Genomic DNA, 24,404 nt, shown 5'->3' with positions numbered 1-24,404 from the left:
TTGCACATCTTTGAGAGCCAACAGCGGCGCTTTAATTAATTGTCCGGCTTTCCCTCAGAAACAATGTCCTAATTCTGCCATTTAGCGGGAGCGTATCATGGTTTGTTGTTATCTCCCCGGCCAGATTTCTGTAAATAGTCACATTAAAAACTTTAATCTCTTCAATGGAAAAATGAAGTGCAGCTGAAAAGCCTGTCATGTGCCGAGATAAATATTATCTAAGCTAAAACCTTCACTCTGCTCCTCGCTTGCTTCCCCCCCCCCCACTGACTTAATGAATATGTTCAGAAGATTTCAGAGGAATGCTTAATCCCAAAACACAACAATCTAATAATGTGAAGGACCTGTCTCAGTGTTCTGGCTGACAACAGCAACTGGAGGCTACAGTCTCCCCCGGCTGAGGTTGGCCTTGCTGCTGGAAAAGACGTTTGAGGTGACAGTAAAAAGAAAGGAATTACCTACCAAAGGGCTCGTCCACCCAATTTTGCATGAAACATATTCCGTCATTCACCTTGATTTGAACAGGTTTTTAGATATCGGTCGGTGAGATTTCCGAACCACATTGACATTCAGGTTTCCACAAACAAGCGTCTCTGTCTTCAATCCAATCGTCGAGGACTTCTTCTTGGAGCTACACCAACAAGAATAACCCTCATGAGTATGCAGAGCAACGTGTGGGCACTGATTTTGGGAACGTTTAAATATATATATATTTTCTCCAATGCTGTGAGAATGCTGTGTTACGCAACCCGCCATTGAAACGCTGACTTGTGGAGATGTTGTGCACGCCACCCAAGGCGGCGTGTGAGTCCTTACGTTGCATAACGTCCTGACATTCAAGTCCAGAACGACTCGTGTGTGCAGGCAGCAACGCTTTAGTTTTTTTTTCCTCCTCTCGCAGCAAGCATTTAAAACGTCTCCTCCGTCTCTCTGCTTTGTCCAGGTGGCCAACTGTGGTGCACCACCACCAAGAACATGATGGAGGGCGAGGAGCTGGTGGCGTTCGCCGTGGACTTTGACTCGCGTCTGCAGGCGGTGAACCACATGTCTCTGAGTGAGGGCATGTACCCAGCCAGGCTGCTCGACAGCATCCAGCTCCTGCCGCAGCAGGCCGCCATGGCGTCCATCCTGCCCACCGCCATCGTCAACAGTGAGTGTCCGAGTGCACCGAACAGGAGCTGGAACGAGACGGGCTTTTGTTTTTCTCGCCGCTCGCAATCGCACGTGCACACGCTCTCGTTCTTTCTCCCCTCCTGTGTGTGTGTGTGTGTGTGTGTGTCTCTCTCTCTTTCTCACACGCACACACACACAGTCCGCAGCCTGCACTCAGTCACCTGCTTAACAAGGAGCGTCGTCTCCGCCGGGCGTAGATTAACCCAGATGAGTCTCTGCACTGGAGATAAGAGCCATCGACCTTCAAGTTTTGGGTTCACATAAACACACCGAGGCTCGCGCGAACGTGTTAATTGCAAAATACTCGCCTCATGCAAATAGTGTGTTTGTTTACTTAGCGAGGGCTATCTGGGTTCAGCTCGACAGGGAGGCTTCTGTAAGCAGATGGTCCAGTGTTCTTGTTTGCCCTTGAGAAAGGGCACCAAGCGAGTGGTAGCGACGCAGCGATATGCAGCAGCTGAGGATTTGGTGGAAAAGCCTTTTAACACGGGCTTTGAGAGTCCGAGTTAGTGGAGAAGGAAGAGGAGCATACGTGTGTGTGTGTGTGCGTGCGTGCGTGCACACACGCTCTTTATCTTTTGTGCAAGAATATGAAAGTACCGGATACATCCTGATATCGTGTCCCCTTCCGTCCCCTTTCTGTGTCCCTCCAGAGGACATCTTCCCTTGCAAGGCATGTGGAATCTGGTTTCGGAGCGAGAGGAACCTGCAGGCCCATCTGATGTACTACTGCAGCGGGCGGCAGAGGGAGCCAGAGACGGTGGTGGAGGACAACGACAACGGCCCTCATCAGACGGCCAGCATGTGCCCCTTCCCGCAGTGCAACAAGAGCTTCTCCGGAGCCAGAGCCCTGGAAATGCACTTGAGCACCTCGCACAGTGGTGAGTGACAGCGTCACGGGGCAGTGTGTGCATAAAAGTAGATTTTAAAACACAACAGATTGAAAAAGATTTTTTTGTTTTTTTAAATAAATATTATCACGGTTCTTGATGATGGCTACTTTCAATGAATTGTTAAAAGAAAAGAGGTCTGAAAAGTGTTTTAGAAACAAGAGTTTTACACAGGTTTGGAAAAATGACAGTCGTTTCTTTTCAAAAAAATATACATATCCTCCTGTCAGCCACCACAGTTGACAGTTTATCCTTGAGCAAAAAAAAAATATATCTAGTGGAGGGGAATAAGCTTGGCATAATGCATGAGCGTTTGATGGTTTCTACAGTTAACTCTAAAGGAGAAGTGGGAGGCGAGATTCTGAGCATTTCTCCCTTTTATCTCCTTCACAGGTGTCAAAATGGAAGAGAGCCTCCCTCCTGGCACCAGCTTGAAATGCACAATCTGTAACTACACGGCAGATTCTCTTATTACATTCCAGCATCACATCATGTCTCACCTGTCACAGGCGGCCTTCAGATGCAATCACTGCCATATCAGCTTCCAGAGCCACAGGGAACTCTTACAGCATCAGGACTTACATGGGCACGGCAGCAAACTTCACAGGGAAGGCGACGGCACCGAGCATTCCCCCAGGGGGCCCGAGGAAAGCCTCCAGCAGCAGCAGCAGCAGCAGCAGCAGGCCCGCGCTGAGCTGGCCAACAGGAAGGATGCTCTGCTGGGAAGTCCCAAAGGGACCCTCAACAAGGAGACCTGCACAGACGGAGAGGCTGACAAGGCTGAGAAGAAGCCCATGCTGTCTGTTCAGAAGGGAGAGGCCCACCCAGGCAGCAAAGCCAGTTTTTCTTACACTAGGATCAAGTCTGAGCCCTCCAGCCCCCGGCTGGCCTCCTCCCCTGTGCAGCATAACATGCCTACATTTCCCATGGGCCCCTTCTTGTCTCAGTTTGCTTTCTCCCAAGACATTTCAGTAGTCCCGCAGGCTTCTGAGATTCTGGCTAAAATGTCAGAGCTCGTTCACCGGAGGCTGCGCCACGGAGGGAACAGCTACCCCCCTGTCATCTACAGTCCTCTTATGCCCAAAGGGGCCACCTGTTTCGAATGCAATATCACCTTCAGCAACCTGGACAACTATTTGGTCCACAAAAAGCACTACTGTAACAGCCGCTGGCAACACATGGCAAAGTCCCCGGACTTCTCCGCCCTCTCGGACAAGGTTCCCGAGGCGGTGAGCCCCAACAGCGGTCACAGTTCTGTTAGCATGTTGACCAGCTGCCACCCGACAGACGCCGACAACCACATCATGCAGTCCGCCTGTCTGAACTCCAATGTGTTGGACATGATCAACGCTGGGGTCAAAGGGCCCGATAAGGATCTAGCCGGACAGGTGAAGAAGGTCTCTACCCCGACTGGGGCTGAGGAGAGGCTGAATGGCAAGCAGTTGGAGGGGAAAAGCCCCAGTACGGGTTTGGTGGAAAGTGACAATGACCCGAACAAGACAACCTGCGAGGCCTGCAATATCACCTTCAGCCGCCACGAGACCTTCATGGTCCACAAGCAGTACTACTGTGCCACGCGTCACGACCCGCCCATGAAACGCATGTCCAGCAACAAGGTACCCTCCATGCAGAGAACCATAAGGGCCCGCAAGCGCAGGAAGATGTATGAGATGTGTCTCCCAGACCAAGACCACCAGAGGAACCCTATGGGTCAGCCAGGTTTCCTCGGAGTTCCTCCTATGAACCCTTGTACATCCCAGGAAGCCGTAGAGAGCCTAGCAGACCGCTTCCACCCGCGCTGTGACATCTTCCCCGGTATGGTACCCAAACACCTGGAGGCCTCCTTGACTGTCACTAAACCCATCCTGGCGCCCAAATGCAATACAGTGGAGCAGCAGGAGCTGGACGCCCCTATTGATCTCAGCAAAAAGTGTTCGCCCATCTCCGACAAGACATGTAGCTCCCCGAAAAGACTGTTGGACTACCACGAATGTGCCGTGTGCAAGATAAGTTTTAACAAGGTGGAGAACTACTTGGCGCACAAACAGAACTTTTGCCCTGCGACGGCCGCCGCCGCCGCCGCCGCTCAACAGCAGCAGCAACACAACGAGACTGGCAGCCTGGAGCCGACCATGTTCCCAGATGTGAAGAGCGAAGGCAATAACAACCCCGATGACGTCTACGATAAGAGCCCCGGCAAATGTGAGAAGAACGGCAACGGGAAGGGGATGGTGCAGAACGGAGGCGTGTTCCCCCCTCACCTGGGGACCGTGCCGGGACTCAAGCCTTTTGCCGAGCCCCAGCTCATCCCGTCAAAAGACGAGAACAAGAGTATGTTTCTGCCCCACTGCCTTTATCCCGGAGCAATAAAGAAGGTGAAAGGTCCCGAGCAACTATCGCCGTATTTTGGGATAAAGCCAACCGATTATGTGACTGGGGGACCAGTGATGCAGGGAGAGGCCAGCGATCAGGAGCAGAGCGTTAACGGGGGAGGAGGCGCAGGAGGAGAGACCGGAGCGACCAGAGAGCAGCCCCAGCAGCCTGCTGCTAATGGCTGCCCCCACCCTGGCAAGGAGCCCCTTCCTTTACTCCCCAAAAACCGGGGCATGGTCATCGTGAACGGGGGACACAAGCCCGAGGAGCGTTCGGGCACCGCTCCACCGCAGCAGGAGAATCAGCCCCAGGCAGACGGCCAACCTCCCAATCCGTCGCCTACGTGGGCCGGCGAGAACCAGGCCGACTCCAACGAGAACATGTCGCCCTCCTCCAAGTCTCCGAGCGAGGAGGCGCCGCCCACGGCCAACAAAGGCGTGAACGGCTCTGGAAGTGGCAAGTACTGCCGCCTCTGTGACATCCAGTTCAACAACCTGTCAAACTTTATTACCCATAAGAAGTTTTACTGTTCATCACATGCTGCGGAGCATGTCAAATAAGTGGGGAAGACGCGGCGCTCTTCTTCTCCATCCCGACACCTTGTCCCCCCCTCCCTCCCCCTCCCTCCTTCCCACCCCCCCCCCCCCTCCCTTTGGCACACTGTCGTGTCTGGAATAGTGCATCACGCAGTGCTACACGCTGCTTGTGGACAATCAAGAGAAGCTTCTTCTTTCATCGTTTTAAGACTTAAAAATGCAAAACCATTGGTTAAAAAAGAAAATACAAAAAAGAAAAAAAATGAAGAAAAATGAATCAAGAATAATATTGGTGCCACTTTTACATTAATTTATTTTACAATCAGTATTAATAGGAGTAGTGATCTTAATTTAAATTCAAAAATGAAATTTATATCAGAGTTGTTTGTAATGTTATTGTATAGTCATTCTTGTGTAGCACACATTGTTTACACTGTAGTGTAGGCTCAATGAAACAGATAGACAATACAAAAATGAGATGCATTTTAGACACAAAAATAGCTACTGAGGCACTTGTGTATTCTTATTTGCTGTACCAGTTTCTGTATATGCCCAAATGTCACTTACAGATTGCTACTAATGACTTGTTTGCCTTAAATAAATCACCATTTGAGGGTGATGCAGGCACAACCCTGCATCTCACATTTTGGCATATACACATGGCTTTGCATACATATGTGGCTGTTTGTCCCCGTCTCTTTTCTTCAACTCAGATGTGGATGTTTTCATGAGGATGGCAGCATTCTTGTATAGTACTCGTATTTCTGTTTGATGATACACTTTGGTCTCCCTTTTTGGAATTTTTTGCTCTCAATGCAATACTTTGTAAATGAGGGAACATTACTGAAAAGCAGTATTATGAAATGGGGGGGGGGGTGGACTGTGCATATAATTATTTGTAACCCCCCCCCCCCCCCGCCCCGAAGGGAAGAAAGAAAAAAAAGAAAAAAAGAAAAAAAAAAAGACGTTGTACAAGAATTACGTTTATTGCCGGTGAACAAGATGGGTGGGAGGTCAGTGGGGATACTGATGTAAAATGATCATTCCAATGTCCTGATTATGGGAGAAAATGTTTCTTAAAACGTTGTTGCTATGCATGTATATGGATGGAATTAAATTCCAGATCTGTTGGAAATTTTTATTTTGATGTGGTGTCATAATTAAACTTAAATCCTCAGGATAAACCAATGCCGTCTGCTCTTTCTTTCATCCAAACAGTCCACACACACACACCGGTGAGCTCAGCGCAGCTAAAAACAGACGCAAAAAAAACGTACACGAAAGACGGATTTACAAAAAAAACACCGCTTTGCAGGCCAGACTCATCTGTTCGCGGATTAAAAAGCCCAAAGATGGAGGTCTACAACTGTGACGCGACTCAATTATATGCGAGTGACAAATGACGCTGACGCAAGAGAGACAGCGAGGAACTCGATGCACCTTTCCCTGTGGCTACAACCAGGCGGGATATTAAGACTTAACCGAATGAGATAAAATGAGCAGTGGCGTGTGTGTGTGTGTGTGTGTGGCCTTTACATTGATAAGGAGTAATGTATTAATTTTGTGTCTCTGGCCAGAGACTGAAATAACAACTTGAAAAAAAGATAAGATTTCCTGACTAAGACAGCAAATATGTCATCGCACTGAATAACCCTCCAGTTATTTTCAATTCCAGTGAGCAAAAATGGACTTTGATGAACCTCACCAGACATGAACACAATCTCTACCGATTGCTGCAAGGGACAAAATTACCAAAATAAATTAAATAAATAAATTTTAAAAAATAAGATAACTTGAAATACTTTATTGAATATTTAAAACATATCCAATGATTTAGCCTGTCCGTGTCTGCGCTATTGTTGCACGTTGGCCACGGGTCACTCGCTCTGCTGTTTGGCTTGTCGTCGGTTGACGAGCTTCCTCAGGTGCTGGCTGATGGCAGATGGCTTCTTGTAGATCATTCGCCGGTCGGCTCCTTTTATGTGAATGTGATTGGCTGACGGGTAGGACTCCTCCAGAAACTTCTTTTGAAGCTCGGCGACCATCTGGTGCAGAGAAAAAAAAGATCTTCTTTTTTTTTTTTACACGAGTGGGACTACACTATTGTCGTGTGCCTGTACAAGAGTTAACAATGCACCGTGGAGTCGTGCGGCTATACGGTGACACGCTCACCTGGTTTAGATGTTCTGGTATTTCCTGGTCAAAGGAATCGCCGGTGATCACGCTCACTGATGTCCTGCTGGAGAGGGGCTTAAACTTTGTGATATCCCTGTTAAAAACAGCAACAACAAAAAATGAAATATTATACAATTTCTATCTCGACTTCCACATCAAAACATGCAAAAAACGTTCCGGAAAACGGGCGGTTCGCCGTACCTCACTTGAGATGCACTTTCATTCAGAAAGTAATGCTCATCCACAGCACCGCTCTGGTGGGCCGGGTTACTCAGCAGGTATTTCTAAATCGGACAGAGAGAAATGGAGAAAAGCTTACGTTACTTTCAGAGGCAACGGAAAACAAAAAGGAAGAGCGCCACGTGACAAATACAGAGAGCAACTCGGTGGATAATAATCTGAGGAATCCAATAAAAGGTCTGTTGGGTAAGTCTATTGGCAGACATGTTAATCGAGCTAGTCCACAGCCGCCGCTCCCGTCCCGCTTCACCACACGCTGACAATTTCTGAGGCCATTTTATGCACGTTCCAAAAAAAAAAGAAGAAAAAAAAAGCATAGCTCCGCTTTGCACTTTAAAAAAAAAATATTTTTATTCGTATTTTTTACAATCACCCCAGATTCCTGCAGCGTAATCCAAAATTGGGACAGACACATTTGTGTGTATACGTGTGGTGCACAAGATCTTTACAAAGCCTCACTTTATTTAGAACAGCACCCCCCCCCGTCATTTATTATAACTTACAGTATGATTATACTTTGATTGAATCCCTGAGTCAGCGTCTTCCGATGCCAAAGCAAGACGTAATACTCGCTCTTCCCCCCCCCCCCCCCCGATGATTTTGGAGAACATGTAAAAATCAAGTCTGTGTTTCTGCTCAGACCAGAATACTGATGTGACATTGAAAATCTCCGTCTCGGTTCTGGGATTCTGCGGCTCAGGGCAGGGAGAGTTCACCACGCGCTAACCAGGGAAGAGACGCGACTCCTCCGACTCCTCCGACTCCTCCGACTCCTCCGACTCCTCCGACTCCTCCGACTCCTCCGACTCCTCCGACTGTGCACGTACCTCCTCCCCACATGCGATGAGACCAGATAGCTTTGGTGCCGCTAACATAGCGGCAAACAATTCTGCTCCGGTTCAATTAAGCGCCGGTTACAGAACATGCCCTTGAGAAATGGACTGCATGCTCTATTGAGTCCGACGAGCTTGTGACCGTGCTTGTGTGTGTGTGTGTGTGTGTGTGTGTGCGTGTGTCCGTCTGTGTGTGTGCTTGCGTGTTATAACCTTCACTAGCCCGTCTGCAAAACCTCTCTCTGTCCTTGGAGGATCCCAGCACAATGATGTCCCTTATCTCTCTGGCAACGACTAATACTTGAAAAGCTGAAATGGGTCCCTCATCACTGCTGCCATCAAAATCGTGGGTGGGTGGCTGGCTGCAGAGAACGGCGCCATCTTAAACCAACAGTGAACAAATGTGATGCTGGACGGACGCTAGAGACGTCACCGAGTGTTGGTCGGAGGGTCACCGACGTCTCAAATGAAAGAAACATTTAAAAGAAAGGAAGAATTTTAACTGGGACGGCGCGGTTTAATTAGCCTCCCCTGCAACAATCTCTCTTTCTCCATGTCTCTAATGCTTCCCTGTTATATTAAAAGGTGTCACCCTACACAGAGCATTCACCCATGAGATGTTTTCCATTGCAGGTCAAAAAATAAATGACTGCAAGACTTCATGTTAGCGAAATCTAAAAAGAAAACAAACAAAAAAAGGGAGGAACTTCATCTGCAACACACGGCAAAAGAAAAAAGAGAAAAAGCGTGTGGCGGTTCCCTCGCCGCCTGCACGGCCTGTCAGAGGGACGCGTTTACGATATAGCCGGAGTCAGGAGATAACGGGGCGCACGGCGGCGCCGCGTCAGCTCCGGGGAACGGGTTCAATTCTCGTCTATTTCAAGAAGTGACGCCCGGCGCGCCAGAAGAATCACAGGGCGCCGGTCGACACCGAGACACAAACGCCTCAGCAGTCATCACCCACTCGCATCTCGCTGCTGAGGAAAGGGGTGGGGGGGTGGAGACGGGATTATACTCACACTAGCACCACCATGTGGCCGCAAAGCAACGTATCCCCTTTTTTACCTTTATGTTCCTAAATGAGGTGAAAGCACAGGAATTGCCCGAGCAGAGGAACAGAGAAAAGGAGTCGTCTTCAGACTACAGAGGTGTCAACATTTATGGTATTTTTAAGCACTTTCCTGGCTTGATGACTCGTTATATTTATCCTCAAACCCTGATGTGTCATTGTAAGTGGAACGCAACAATTACAACAACAAAAAAGATTTCTGCACCTTAAAAACATTCTTAAACAATCTATGTCACACAGCCTTTGGGGCATATGCAGTGTGTGTGTGTGTGTGTGTGTGTGTGTGTGTGTGTGTGTTTTAGCCCGACCTGACGCTGGATGACCTCCTCTGAAACATTTTCCCCTTTCACAGAGGGTTCGATCACCCCGAGGATGATCAGCATGCGGCTCAGCCCCGAAGCAGCTGAAAACTGGCTGGCTTGGAGCGAGGGCAACAGCTTACCATACCTGAAGACAGAGACACACACACACACACACACACACACAGATAGAGAGAGAGACACACACACATCAATTGTTTAACTGTTGCACTGTTTTTTTCCGGCCACTTCAGCTAAAAACACGCCGACTAAATGAGTTAAAATCGTATGGAGAAAAAAAAAGTGCAAAATCACATTTTTGACAAAATAAACAACGAAAATTATGACAAATTGATCATAGAATGATATAACAAAACAAAACTTCAAAAGTTGCCAGCCAGTGAGTGACTGATATTTATATTATGTCTATTCAAAATACTATAATAGTCCATAAACCTCCATGGGAATGTGAACATGATGCCATCTGCTCTGAGAGATGGAGGGCTAAATGAAAACATCCCATAACCCCCTTGGCTTGCTCAATGCTGCCCCAGCAGGTAGCACAGTGACGTAAAAGGCCATCAAAGAAACAACCACCTGCTACTGTGGAAGGAAAGGGGAGGAGACATTCTGGGATGTAAATCCAAAACAATGTCTTGAAAGATGATAAAAGGGAGACTCAAATCACAGCATCATCAAGTCTCCGTCGTAGCCGTCACATGACTTCAAAACGTTCAACAACACTTCTGAACGGCTCCATTACGACAACAAAAGGGTGATTTTATTTTACAGTGACTCAAGATGTCATACAATTTTCAACCCCCCCAAAATCTCAAACTTTCTCTTGGAAAACATTTGCCTGAGGAATGAGAAATACTTTCTTTTTTTTTCTTGGCAGATGAGTGAAGAAGAGCTTTGGGATTTTGTAACTCAGGAGGCCCAATCGGTCTCGGCTCACTGGTGCCCTGAATTGGCTGGTCTCAGCCTGTGGAGCCCAATCAATAGTGCCGCCGCTGCCACCGCGCTGCGCAGCCTGCCCCTACACGCTGTAGATCAGCCCCCCCCCCCCCACCACCACCACCACCACCACCACCCCCACCCCCCTGCACCGGGGAACACTCGTCCCTGTCTTAGTCTTACTCCTGATTTGGGCCAGACTCACAGTGTGTGCTATCAGTTTCTCTCTACTATATTCAGTCAGTTTCAATACCTGATAAACAAATAGGAAACAACTTGATCAAATATCAAATGTATTTGTCGATTATTTCACCAGTGTCACTCATCCAGTCCTTGAATGCACCGTGAGGTCGTCATTTGGGGGTTTCCGTGAAAACGTCTCCGTGGGTGGATCGCTAACTTTGGAGATTAATTTCCGTTTGACAGTGGATTCATAAACAGGAAACCAGGGAGTGATAAACGTGGATGTTGCGGTTATGTAGCAACCATTGGAGTGCCCCCCCTACCCCCAAACTTTGCAAATGATCATTGATCAAAAAACGGGATGTATTATCCTGTTTCAATTGACTATTCAGTAGAGAACCACAACTGGAGTTGCAACAGTATCTTTTGTCACAGCACAAGCCGGGTAGCGCGGTCGACAACGTTCCAGGCCTCGGCGCCGCTCCGCTGCCGTCGCACACCTGATCGTATCGCCGTCCCCCCCCCCCCCCACACCATCACAAGCGCTGCACTCCTAGGTTGTAAAAAAAATAAAAAATAACCCATTTCGCCTGTTGTCGATATGACGCGCCGCCACCTTAAAGAAGTGTCGCTGCTCCGGCAAAGCATGTCGGCCCCTGATGGGGCGGATAAGGCCGGTACGAGCGGCGGGGGAACGGTTGTTCTGCACATGGCTGCCGTGTTCCGTCCCCGCGGGTCCACCGATGGATCCGTGCAGGAGGATGTGAGGGAACGAGCCGTCTGTTCCTAAATTCTCCGCCGTCGGTAGGCAGAGAAAAACTTTTCAAATCAGACCTCCGGAGAGTGACATTTTGACATTTTCATCTTCCTTGCAACAGTCCCCCCCCCCCACCCCCACCCCCCACGAAGTCATTCTGGCACCACAATTTAGAACCGACTCTCCGACCTGCCTCTTAAGGGACTTCTCAGTCTCTGCACATTTCCCACCTGTCACTCTGTTCCTACCCCTTGATTCCAAAAAATAAAAAAAAAAGGGAGAAAAATAAAAAAGACCTCTTTCCCTATCAGCGCCCCCAGTTTGAATCTGGTCAAATCATTCCCGGCTCTGGCATTGAACATTATTTCAAGGATTCTCCAGCCACCTGTCCTATTCCCTCCTCTTTTTTTTTTTTTTACCTCCCATTTTTAATTCTGCCCCGGAGTGAGGATTATGCGAAGCAAGGCATGCGTGTCAAAGGGAAATTTAGTGGGTAAAGACAGCCAAGATTGGCGGGATGAATTAAACAGATAACGGGCGAGGAGACGAAGTGGGGGAACCATGTAGAGCAAAACGCCTCACCGATGTTGGTCATTTCAGAGGGGCTCTAGTTTTTTTTCTCCCTTCTCCTCCTCCCCACAGGAGCGAAGAGGCAATATCTAAATTAATAAAGTGATGAAATGAGTTTGTGCCGTGGACTTTCTGCTGTTTGACTTTCCCATCTGGATTAGTGCAGGCTGAATGGACGCTCTGTTACTTTTGTTACAACTGCGCAATTCACTGTCGAAAAATTTGGCCCTGCAGTGATAAGGCCCCCCCCCCCCCTTCCACCCTCCTCCCCATTACCATCTCATTCCATATGCAGGGCCTCTGTTACCTGAGAGCCTGCTCGCACACACAATTATTAAAACTATTACACGAGCTCCTGCCAACTATTACAATGAGCGGAGAACATTTAAACACGATTATTACACGAGGCTCAACTAACTATTACGCCGAAAGAACACTTTGAGGAAGGAAAAACCTGCGAAGACTTCCAGAGGGCCGTTACAAAAGGGAAGACACGTGGACGTGATGAGGCCTCCAACTCTCACGCAGGGAGAAAAAAATACGTCTCGCAGCAATTCATCCCAAAATGTTGCGTGGAGCCGTGATGAGTCGGCCTCACACAGAAAGCAGCTGAATAGGTGACACGGTTCAACCAGTAGACCATGATTAACGCTTTTTATTTTTATTTTAGGTTCAAATACGCAAACGCAACATTATCTCATGCGCATACATTTCCAGAACAGAAAATCTGAAAAGTGGAAGGTTTTAACTTTCTTTTTTTTTTTTAAAAAGGGAATTTGGGATATCTCTTTGTTTTACTCGATACATCAGAAAAACAGCCAGAAATAATTTAGTTTTCTATTTTTCAACATCTTTTAGGAATAAAATGTTCTATAAATAAGACTATGAATGATATATGAACACAACTTCAGAATACACATACACACAATCAGGGTGTGTGTGTGTGTGTGTCTTTAGTGGAGATTTCTGGCTCTAAATCATTTCAATAAAACGTCATTTATAGATATGTATTGTACAAATTACATACATTCTGAAGACACTACAGGGAAATAAAAGTAATATATTATAGATAATCATGAAATGACACAGTTGATCCATACATTAAGACTATTATTTTGGATTCTAGGTTTTCTGAAATGTTATATATGCCAATGAGGCCTTATCTAAATAGTAATACCAAAATCCAGCATAAAAGCAAAAAAGCCCCAAATCTCAAAACTGACATTAAAACAGCGCATTAATAGAACAGTTTTTACCTGTAGTGTCTCTCATTTTAAGTAGTAAACCAGAGTGTTCAGACAAAACCGGGGAATATGGATTCTGATAGTGTTTGTATGTTATTTTACATGTGACGTTATTTAAACATCAGTATCGCTACATTAGCAGAAGAGCCTGCAGCTAATATACATTATTTATTTTACACTGACAAATATAATACATAAGGCAGCACGACAAACTGTCGTAGTTTGTTGTGAGAGTGCAACCAGCTGAGCACTCCTCCGCTCACTCCTCCCTCCCCAAGCATGTCGGAGAACTACGGTGGCCTTCAGGTAAAAAAAAAAGGCAGTCTCGAAGAGTCAGTGGTTTGTCCACTTAGGGCTACTGTAGAAACATGGCTGACTCCATGAAGAGGACCAGGTCCCTATGTGATTCTTAGTTTCAGGTGATTATACGCAAAAGGAAAACAGTTATGAATAGAATATTCCTTTTCTGCTTTACGTTGGATTTTTTTTTGAATACTCTATACTTTGGTAGTGTGTAACATCCCAAGTTTCCTCATGGAGATTATTAAACTTGCATCACAGAAATATGCTCAAGCAAAGCAAAAAGAATGAATCACTGCCGCTCCTCGATGCAGTCAATGCATTCTGGTCACAATCCGTTTAAATAAACTGTGCTCATTTTTGCCTAAAGACAGTCAACAATGGTTTTCCCCGACTACAATCATTATTGGACGTTCCGTTTCAGTAGCATGTCTGCGTCAGATAATCAGACTTAATCGTTTCACTTCAAATCAATCCCCATTTGAATCGCTCTGCAAATCGGGGGAGAGGTGTCAAAACAGCGGTTCTGGAACCACAGATACTTCACCACACGGAGAGCTGGGACTTCGGGTCATGGAAACGTTCACAACCATTTTACAAATAGGGGAATAAGCAGGGCACTTGCCCCCGCAGACGAATATGTGAAATATGATGGTCGCTCCGACAGCGTCATACCCCAGAGTGAGCACAAGGTGTCAGTCTTGCTCCACAGCCGGCGTCAGCCTGACTCCTCGGTGAATAGATGGCGACTGGGCAGCCTTGATTCATTAGCGGAGCGGAACAGCAATAGTTACGCTTACAGTGCTTCTAATTACAATTAATTGGCATTCCCTGCTTGTCTGGGAGTCTCTGGATGGGGGGGGGGGGATCTGGGGAGGATGGCAGCTGAGTCAGGAGAGGACTGTGGGGGGAGGCTGACACTGGGAGCCATTTACAGTACCACAATATGGAGCATAATGAATCGCTCACTGTTGGAGCCTTTCTGTATGGAATCTGTATAGTGCGTCCCTACTAAAGCAATGCATTACCTATAAATATGTAGATTTTACATTTATAAAAGCGGGTTATTGAACGCAGCTCGCGGTGAAAGCGAATGGGGTTCTGAAGGGAAGGGGAAGAGGCGTCGTCGCCGGCTGCTACTGCTCATCAAGGAGGGCAAAGAGAGCAAACGTATGGGATTACGTAACAAATAAAAATAAAAATGAGATAAACTAGCACCCGAGAGCAGAAATGTTGAAATAGAGAGCAGAAATGTTTAAATATCTAGAGAGGAGACAAATCCATCCTCTTAACAAAAGGGCTGCGAGGAGGGATGGAAACGCTCTTCTTCGTCGCTCTTCTTCCTCGCTCTTCGTCGCTCTGGCCCCGGCTTATATATCAAACCAAACGCGGCAGTTGCGAAACTCTGGAGCGCTCGCGTCGGTCAAAGTGACAGTCATACGCTGCCTGTCAGAGCGGCTCCAGGTGAGCGAGAGAAACGAGTCTATTATCTACACCCGGCAGCGAGCTGTGTGTGTGTATACGCATAGGCATACATATTCATGTATATAGTAGTATGTCAGTGTGTAAATGTGATCACAACTCTGTGTGTGTGGGTCTTGCTCAGCATATTAATAACAGGTAGGATGATGAACGGGACAGAAAGGGCCGTTTTTCATTTTGGGGCTCACAAATGACAGGAAGACCACACCCCCTCAAGCCCGCCATTTATTCCTCGTACGTCTGCCAATCATTCCTCACGCATGCTCACTCGTTGTTTACTCGCTGTCATCGTTCTGCGCCGTCAATCATGACACCAGCTGCGCAGATCAGCTGGTCCCCTCTATCCAATAAGCACACGGAAACCATGACACGGTTAGCCAATCAGCTTGTCTCATTTAAATATGACTGTCTCTCTACCTTTGGTTCATTCATGTTGCCGTTACGCAACCCTCCACCTCCCCATCTCCGCCCAGTCTTCACGGACCCACACACAAATCAAGACGGGACGCACCCTGATATACTGTGTGTGTGTGTGTGTGTGTGTGTGCGTGCGTTCACACTCGGTATACACATCATACGAGCAAGATACAAGTCCTTTCTTCACTTTAAACTTACTTACACTGGTTAAAGTACTGAAACCTGCCTGTCTGTGCACTTTATCTTATATTTATTTTCTTAATTCTCACACTGTGTTGATTGTTGTTAATGTTATTGTCTATTGTTGCACCACCCACCATGACAAATTCCTTGTATGTGAAAACATACTTGTCAATAAAAGGTTCTGATTCTTTAGCTAGGTACCTGCAGGAAGAAACCTGTCGAAGCATCACATTTCCCCCAAAACAGTCATCAAAAACACTTTAAAAAAGGGCCGAGATGTGGAGGGACGGGACGAGGAGCCTTTGGAGTGGTTGAGGACCGAGCTGCGACTGGACGATACATGAAATGGACCGTAATTTACTATTATTGAAGAAGACTTGAAACTAGAGATTGAGACTATAAACGTATGCCTAAATGTTACCCGAGTTAATAAATAAAGTGAGAAGTGGAGTCATTTTCCTCATAGGCTTCTATACAAACCAGACTTCTTTTTTGCAACCGGAAGAGTCGCCCCCTGCTGGTCAGCAGAGAGAATGCAAGTTTCGGACACTTCTGCATTGGCTGTGGTTGCTGCTGCCTGGTTAGTCCTCACAGCTGTTAACCCCCATTCAACAGCTTGGAATGAATTGGAAATTTGGATGTCAGCCAATAACAATAATGCTCTTGTGGCTTAAAGGGTGCAGGTTTAGCTGTGTATTACGGGCCAAAGCTTTGGAATGAGATGTCCATCACGTATGGGCTTATTGGTGATCTCTTTGCATCTGTCTGGCCATGTGATGCAAGTTTTGATGCCAGTCTTTATCCCAAAACGTGTCAGGATTTATGTTGAAATGTGCGGAATCTTTCTGTCTGTATTCAAGTGGGGGAGATGCTGCTGAAACAAAGACTGACAGCACTGAGTGACTCAAACCAGCGGCTCTCATCCAGAATGTAATTTGTCCAGACGTACACTGGGGCTTCCTCCTAATCTCTCATGCTAGACCCACTGCTCAATTTTTCCATCAGGCAGAATTATCTTTGCCCGCAAGGAAATGAGACACATGCTGTGACGGCTGCAGAAGAAAATCCCAAATAGGAACATTGACCCCTTACAACAAGTGCACGCGCACACACACACACACGCACACAGAAATACCACTCTCGGGAGATGGTGGCAATTCATTTTGTAAGATGCAACCAAGCTAATTTTGGGAGCGAGCCTCTGCTAATGAACGGGTCTTTGATGTGTAAATCCTCCCGGTCCCAGTGCAAAGCCGATACGGTCTCCGCACAATCCTGCTCAGGTGCAGCCCTGCTCCCTTCTGCAGCGCTCATCTTGTGGACCGAGTTCTGTAAGACCTCCGACAGCCAATAACCCCCCCATCTAAAAGAGAGGAGGAGCACACTCCTACTACACGCCACCTTGCTCAACAAAAACTAGAATTACCGACCTTGTCATGTTGTGTGCCTTCGCCAACCAGTCATGTTGCAGCTTACATCAATGTCTGTCCAATATATACATATGCATGTGTGTGTGTGTGTGTGTATGTATGTATGTAAATATGTGTGTGTGTATGTATGTATGTATATGTATGTATGAAAATATGTGTGTGTGTGTGTATGTATATATGTGCGTATGTATGTATGTTTATATATATATTTGTGCCAAATTTGAGAAAATTCCCTTGAGGCGTTTACTGAGATCATGTTAATAATGTTAATAAACTTGAGAACGGCCGGCCGGACAAACAACCTGTAAACATAATCCCCGTAAACATAATCCCCCACGGGTGGAAAACATTTAAGAAAAGTTGAACGCCGTGCTGCGTCCGTTCTGTCTTCACACTGCACGTCATTCCTGTTTCTATTTTCACTCCCTCATTGAAACCCGACACCTATGATAAAATGATTTTTTTCATTTCCCCATTGCTTCTCCACAGAATAATTGGATTGTGGCTGCGCTGTGGTGTACTCAGTGAAATGAATGCCTATTAATCAGAGGATAATTGGACACATGCCCTGATAAATGGTGCCGCTCCACTTTGAGTCACGTACAAATTAGGCAATTTTAAAAGGATCCATTTCTTATCTGGCTTCACTCATGCTCATATGAGATGTGAGCTAATATTGGTGGACGGCTGCAGCGAATCACAGAGTCACGCCCAAAATGAGGACTTGATATTAGTTGATATTTTTATCCTTCTGTGATATCAACGTGCATATGAACTCCCAGTTGGTGTTTCTAGTTGACTCGCAACTCCAGTGTTGTACAAAACCAATGTTATACTTCCGAGGAGCTATAAAAACTGTAAATAGATATTCTGCACCGAGAAATCTGTGTATTTCTGTTAAAAAAGGGGGAATTTACTTTTTAACAGTTGTAGTGAGGAACTGGATCTTATGTAGCACACCTTTTTAAGTCCAAAACATAATTTAATGGACAATTGGAAAACATTTTTATTTGACTAGAAGAGCAATATGTTGTATTTAATTGGAAAGGAAATTATTATTATTTTGCTGTCAAATAATGGATACTGCTATTCTGTAAACAAATATCTAATGGCTTTGAGCGAAAACACTTGTTATTATTATTATTATTATTATATTTCTTTGCACTCCAGAGATGTGCTCATTACGTAGCCATCACTGCTCGGCTGTCAGCTACATCTACGAGCTTAGCGTGCGCCGCTAAATTACAGAACTGATTAATAACAGTCTCTTCGGAGGTGAAATGACAATGACTAACACGTTATATATATATATATATATATATATATATATATAAAACGGATTATTACACTTTCTGTCACTCAGTCCCGAGCGGCGCCACAACCCTCATCTGTTTCACGCTAAAAAGGAGCGCGATCAGCTAATGGCTTTCTTTGGCTTCCGATCAATCATGCTAATGAGCCCCGCCCAGCAAAGATAATCAACTATTCTCCAGCCCGCAGAAGCCAATAAGGGAGAGAGTTTGGAGGTTCGCTTGTGAAACACGCCGTCGCTTCTGCCTCCGCCCTCCTCATCCTAATCCTCTTTCTTGGTACGCTTCCCTTGGATTTTTTTGTAATTTTTTTTTTTTAAATTGGCCTCCTCTCTGCCCTCCAGAGCTCATTATGCCCCCCGCCCTCCCCACACTCCCTTTCCACGCTCTTTTCTACATCCCTCCCTAGCCCCTGCTTCCTCAACATCTCTCAATCCTTCTCTTGCGCCTTTTATTTCCCATCCTCCCGTTTTCTCACCCCACCCCCCCATATTACACTGAAACCAGTTATGAACTCACCAGTACTCCGTCCACTGGTCGTCCTCGAAAATGTCCTCTGGGATGGGATCGATCAGCACCAGGTCCGACACTTGCCTGAGGACAAAGAGAGGACACACACACACACACACACACACACACACACACACACACACACACACACACACACACACACACTCGGATGAATTAAGACTCATTGACTTCCCTTGTCCACTTTACCCTCCCTCCCTCCACACACACACACACACCACAGCCGTAATGAGCGTGAGATGGATGGCGTTCCACGTAGGTTCTTCCATCCTCCGGCCCCCACAGATAGATAGATGACCTCGCACACGCCAGATCCAGGAGCAATATTTCCTATCGCAGAGGTGTCATCCACCCACCTTCATTTCCTCCCTTAGCGGCAGCAACATCGGGCCTGATTAAATAGTAAATCTTTGGCGCCCGTCGCAGGCTACTTGTCACGTTAATCACCGAGTCACCGGGAGGACGGTGGACTCTGGTGGAGTGAGAGTTTGGGAGGCGTGCAGAACTTTACATGTAACGGATTTACATAATACATGTAATTGTGATCTGTTGTAGTTATTGAAAGTTGAATATGGGTTTTAGGACTTTTCAACCTAGTTTAAAATGAAAAGTAATCAAATATAATGTCACATTACTTTAATGAGGTCATTTAAATAAGTACATCACTTATTACATGTAAACAATATAACTAGTAATCTGTAAGATATTACATTGCGAAATAAACCATTCCAACATACAGAGCATATATGCTGTACTGTGAAGAAACTTTAAGATGACCTATTCTAAATTGATGATGATGATGATGATGATGATGATGATGATTATATGAATCATTTCTTTCATATGCATTGAATGTTCTGTAACTCTGGTCATTCTGTACACAAGATATATTATATATGTTGATGTCGTATGTGTACAGATTGTAACGCCCTCTGAGGCTAATTTGTTATACAAAATAAATTGAAGATGATGATGGCTTACACACAGACACACACACACACACATCAAAGTGGTATTTCAGCAAAGTAGGGGGACTGGTGAGATACAGGTAATAGTGAAGAGCCAGAGATGATGCTCTGCAGCTCTCTTCACACGCTGATCAATACTGACCTTCACGTTAAACATGCTGCATACTTACACGTCGTGAATGTGGCTGTAGAACCTGCCGTTGAGCGCGCCGAGCTCCGAGCCCACCAGGATGAAGGGCGTGGCTATCGCAGCGGCCTGCAGGAGTCGGTGCAGATCATCCACCATCCTGGAAGACAACAACAACAACAACACTTGTCTTATTCATCTCACAACTAAACCAGGACACGGCGCGAGCTGGGCCAGGAGGTGTCTGTATTCAGCTCGGTGGGACTAGGGCTCCTCATTAACCTCGTTCACCTCTAATAAGCTCGTTAACGGGTCGACGAAGAGTTATTCTCATAAAAAGGGGAAAATAAGTGTTGCAAAATACACAGCACTGCTGGAAACCGAAAGATGACAGCATAAACGAGCGGGACCGCTGGAAAAAAACAAAACATCGCCAGCAAACTTCCATCGTCAGAGCGAGCATCATTACAGGAGACGCTCTCGGAGCCATCTGCTGCCCTGCGTTTGTGGTGCTAATAACTCAAACCTGAGGTGTCCCACTGGAATGAGGAGTTTTCACAAGACTCCCAGGGTTAAGGTTAGTCGTCGAATCTCCTTGAGATATTGAATTCTGGGAAATTGATTGCAGCTTTCCGAGCCAGGTGCCCTACCAGACCCTTTTTGGGCAGATTTAGGGCTCGACGAGCGCACCGCGATGTCGGAGGCGAGCCGATTGGAGCCCGATTCCCCCCCCCTCCCCAGACGGTGTGAGGAACGTGAACATGGAGTGCGTTCCACGGAAAAATGTAATTTAGTAATCACCGAAGTTATTCAAATTCATCCTCTTGGAATATGTATGCCAATCCATTTGGTAGAAGTTGGTCATATCTACCAAGCACTCGAAAACAATTAATGGATCCAGCTTCTCGGATTAAAGGATTTTCCGATTTCCCCAGTTCTTTATCTTTGTGAACTTTAGATCTTTTCCGCTTTAGAATGACTCTTTGCCTTTCTTTCAGGCTCAAGAAACACAAATACAGGGCTCTGGGTAACAGGATTTTGATTTTTAACACATATACAACAGACTAAAACGCCTGTGACGCCTGAAAAATGCTCCAAAGTAGATGCTGGTAAGAGTAGAGGCTTTTCTAGTCAGCAAGTATCACTCAGATTCAACTGCAACACACGACTGTGTATTTGGCCCACATCTCATACAGACTGTCAACAAATGAATTATAAAAACTCGGCAGATGAATGAGACAGATGGCTCTGCAGGTGTAAAACAGCCCACTCACTCATTCAGAATCAACAACTGTGCCCAGTGTGTGTGTGTGTGTGTGTGTGTGTGTGTGTGTGTGTGTGTGTGTGTGTGTGTGTGTACAATGCAGCGCCGCCACACTCAAAATGACGACTGCCTACTGGAGTAGTGTACTTACCGTCCAGTCGTCGACATCCCCCAAACCTTCTCGGTTCCCGTGGTTTCATTCGCCAGCAGCCGCTTGCTGAAGCCCAGTCCCATTCTGTCAAAGGTGCAGACCTGAGCAGCGTGACAAACACAGGGGACACGGGGGGTTATAAATAACACCACGCTCTACATACACATGCGATGCTCTCAGTAAGGACTCCCCCACCATCACCTGTGGATGTGCTTTAAAAATGCATGATGGCCGAGTAATATTGATGAATAAGAGATGGTGTAAACTGGGCACCGATACTGCTTTTGAGATTTTGTTGTTCAGATGCATCTCGACCCCCCCCCCCAACAAGCCTGTGACCCATTTTGAGTCACATCTCAGACAAACAACACGGGGCAGGCTGTCAGCCCCGACTCTCTGCTGCGCCAAGTCCTTGTTGAGCGGAGAGGACGTGGCAGAGCCACCACCGCTGGAACTCTCCCTACGTGACCTCGGCAACGAACAACAAAGCTGCATTCGTAGCAACTGATTCTGAACAAAGTTCACCACAGTGGATGTCCTTGGTGCGTGAGCTACATTCATCGGAGATGTATTGTTCACTTCTGATGAGCCCACTTGTTTTAACCAAGCGGCAACCTCTAGGTCTGAAAAGTGAAGCCAATGCGGAAGTGCCTTGAACTTGCATTCTATCTACTGGCCACCAGGGGGCGACTCCTCTGTCTGCAAACGGAAGTCTGATTGTATAGAAAACTCTACTTCTCTCTTGATTGTATTTACTCAGTAAACATTGTGAACATTGGTCTCAATCTCTAGTTTCTAGTCTTCTTTATTACAGCATTATGTTAATTTAGTAAACAAAGGTTTCTTTTAGAGTCAAATAGAGACCATAACGCTTTGCTTTAGGGCATGGCTACTTTGTGATTGACAGGCGCTGCCAACTCTGGGAGTTGTCTGTGTTTTCATCTTACTACTTAATAATAATTAACCCTTTCAGAGTTTTTTTAACACTTTACGAAAGTTAAATTGTAAAACATTTTGTTTTCTAAAAATGTCTTATTCAGCATTTAGTTGCACTTAGCTCCACCCTCTCGTGTCACGTCTGGTTGCCAAAAAAAACAAGATGGCAACGGACAAAATGCTGAATACGAGGTTACAGCTCACTACATATACTTCTTCTATACTACCTATGGTTTTAACATAGCACTAAGATGCAATAGGATCCACAGTTAATTGTGTCATTTCCTCACCTTTGTTAGTGTGGCCACACTTTCCTGGACATGCAACCAAACGTCCGAGGACATTCCAGTCGGTGCGTCCAGTATGACTGAAGAAGGAAAAAACAAACTGGTATGGGTGAGGTCAGCAAACTGACTCCAACAACTATGTGCCAGACAATGTAGATCAGTGATCCTCAGCTTAAGGATTTGGTCCGGCGACTACTTAACACAATGAAAATAACTTGATTTACTATGGGATTTCTTTTCTACTTATGTAAATAGGATGTCAAGGTGCAAAAGAATGCATCAAAATAGAGTAATAGTTGTCTCTAAAAAAGAAAGGGCCATGGGAGGATTGGGGATGATTATACATTTTATCTGATGAATATTAGGGGCAAAGCAAGTCAAGTATCCCAGATGTAGATGGCAGATCATAGAATATCATCATAAGGTGTATTTACCTACTGGTTGTCCTTGTCCTTTACACAAAAGATGCATTTTTTGACCCAAACCGACATCAACAACCTGGCCATCTGGATGAAAAAGGCAGAAGAATTGAGTGAAAGATTAGGCCGGTGACGCATGTAACACACCTGTAACACACGTAATAAATGTATTCTTAAAAATGTGTTTTGCGGGTGACTATAAAATGGACTTTGGTATAAAGAACCTTTAGGGAAGAGCATCTGTCCTTCTCTCTGCAGCGATGCATAGTTGAGAAACGGAGGGATGAAGATGATCAAGAGAAAACACTTTCCAATGGTCATGAGCACGGAGCCGTAAGACACTCTGCCTTCAGCCGGGCTGTGCCGCCTCTTATCGGGATCCTGGTTTATGTAGAGAAGAAAGAAATGTTAAGTCACACATTAACCTGACTGGAGCATCCTAAAGTTGGAAAAATCTTATACCCAGCATATATAAAATCATACATATTGCAAACTCTATATTTATGATGTAATTTTAGCATTTCACAGGTGCCAATGCCCTGCAATAACATGTGGTCGTTAATTGAGAGCATCAAGGTGTTTTATGTAGAAGATTTGACGCAAAAGGCCAAATATTGTTTCTATTTTATTGTTGTTGGGTGAACGCCGGATTAAAAATCACATCGCTAATGATTTATTAGACAATAAATTACGAATAGGCTGTAAATATGCTACGTTATTAAAGTTGTCCTCTTCCCGTGGTACAGACTTGATCCGACTGAAGGAGGACAGTTTTACTTTGATCTTAGCTCGTCATAGCTAACAGAGGTCTGCTGTCACGTGCGCACGAGCTCTCAGCAGCAGCGAGCTGTCGTTCAGTACCTTTCTGTCGGCATTGACGGCTTCGTTGCTGGATGCTGGGGCTTCGGTTCTTCTACGCATGTTGAAAAAGGAAGAGTCGTAACCGCTTGTAACGCCACCACACGAACTGAATGAATTAGTTGTAACTTCCTGGTGGAGGTACGGAGGCCGACGAGGGACAAACCGTCCCTTTGCGCGTTAAATGATATGATAGCCACCACATCACAATCTGCTCGCTATGCGCTTCCCCATTTATCGATCTTTACTTTGCAATTATTTATGAATCCCCTTGCTTTTAATACAAATTCCCTTTCACACAAAGTATAGCTCACTGTTCAATTAGTGTCGTATAGTTACATTTAACACATGTCACTGTCAAAACGAATAATTCAAATCACAATGCCATGCATAATGTTGTATGCTGTTAAATACTGGATCTTTGATAGGGCAATTAATGGAGAGA

General features: G+C 45.9%; 2 protein-coding genes across 2 annotated transcripts; one reads left to right on the top strand and one right to left on the bottom strand.

Annotated features, from left to right (window-relative positions):
* Window positions 1-776: 776 nt before the first annotated feature.
* Window positions 777-4,996, top strand: zfpm2a (zinc finger protein, FOG family member 2a). The gene is made up of 4 exons (XM_034528501.1): window positions 777-804; window positions 944-1,150; window positions 1,827-2,054; window positions 2,457-4,996. Exons 1-4 carry the CDS (start codon window positions 777-779, stop codon window positions 4,994-4,996), a joined length of 3,003 nt encoding a protein of 1,000 aa, XP_034384392.1.
* Window positions 4,997-5,942: 946 nt separating this feature from the next.
* si:dkey-122a22.2 lies at window positions 5,943-24,099 on the bottom strand. The gene is made up of 11 exons (XM_034529157.1): window positions 23,963-24,099; window positions 23,326-23,482; window positions 23,117-23,188; window positions 22,686-22,762; window positions 21,460-21,560; window positions 20,088-20,204; window positions 18,941-19,015; window positions 9,598-9,736; window positions 7,349-7,431; window positions 7,145-7,241; window positions 5,943-7,017 (listed from the first exon to the last, which is right to left on the bottom strand). Exons 1-11 carry the CDS (start codon window positions 24,020-24,022, stop codon window positions 6,850-6,852), a joined length of 1,146 nt encoding a protein of 381 aa, XP_034385048.1. The 5' UTR covers window positions 24,023-24,099; the 3' UTR covers window positions 5,943-6,849.
* Window positions 24,100-24,404: the final 305 nt, after the last annotated feature.

This window comes from Cyclopterus lumpus, chromosome 25 (assembly GCF_009769545.1).
Source record: "Cyclopterus lumpus isolate fCycLum1 chromosome 25, fCycLum1.pri, whole genome shotgun sequence".
NCBI lineage: Eukaryota > Metazoa > Chordata > Actinopteri > Perciformes > Cyclopteridae > Cyclopterus > Cyclopterus lumpus.
Note: the sequence above shows the minus strand (reverse complement) of the source record. Positions and strands in the feature narration are given on the sequence as shown.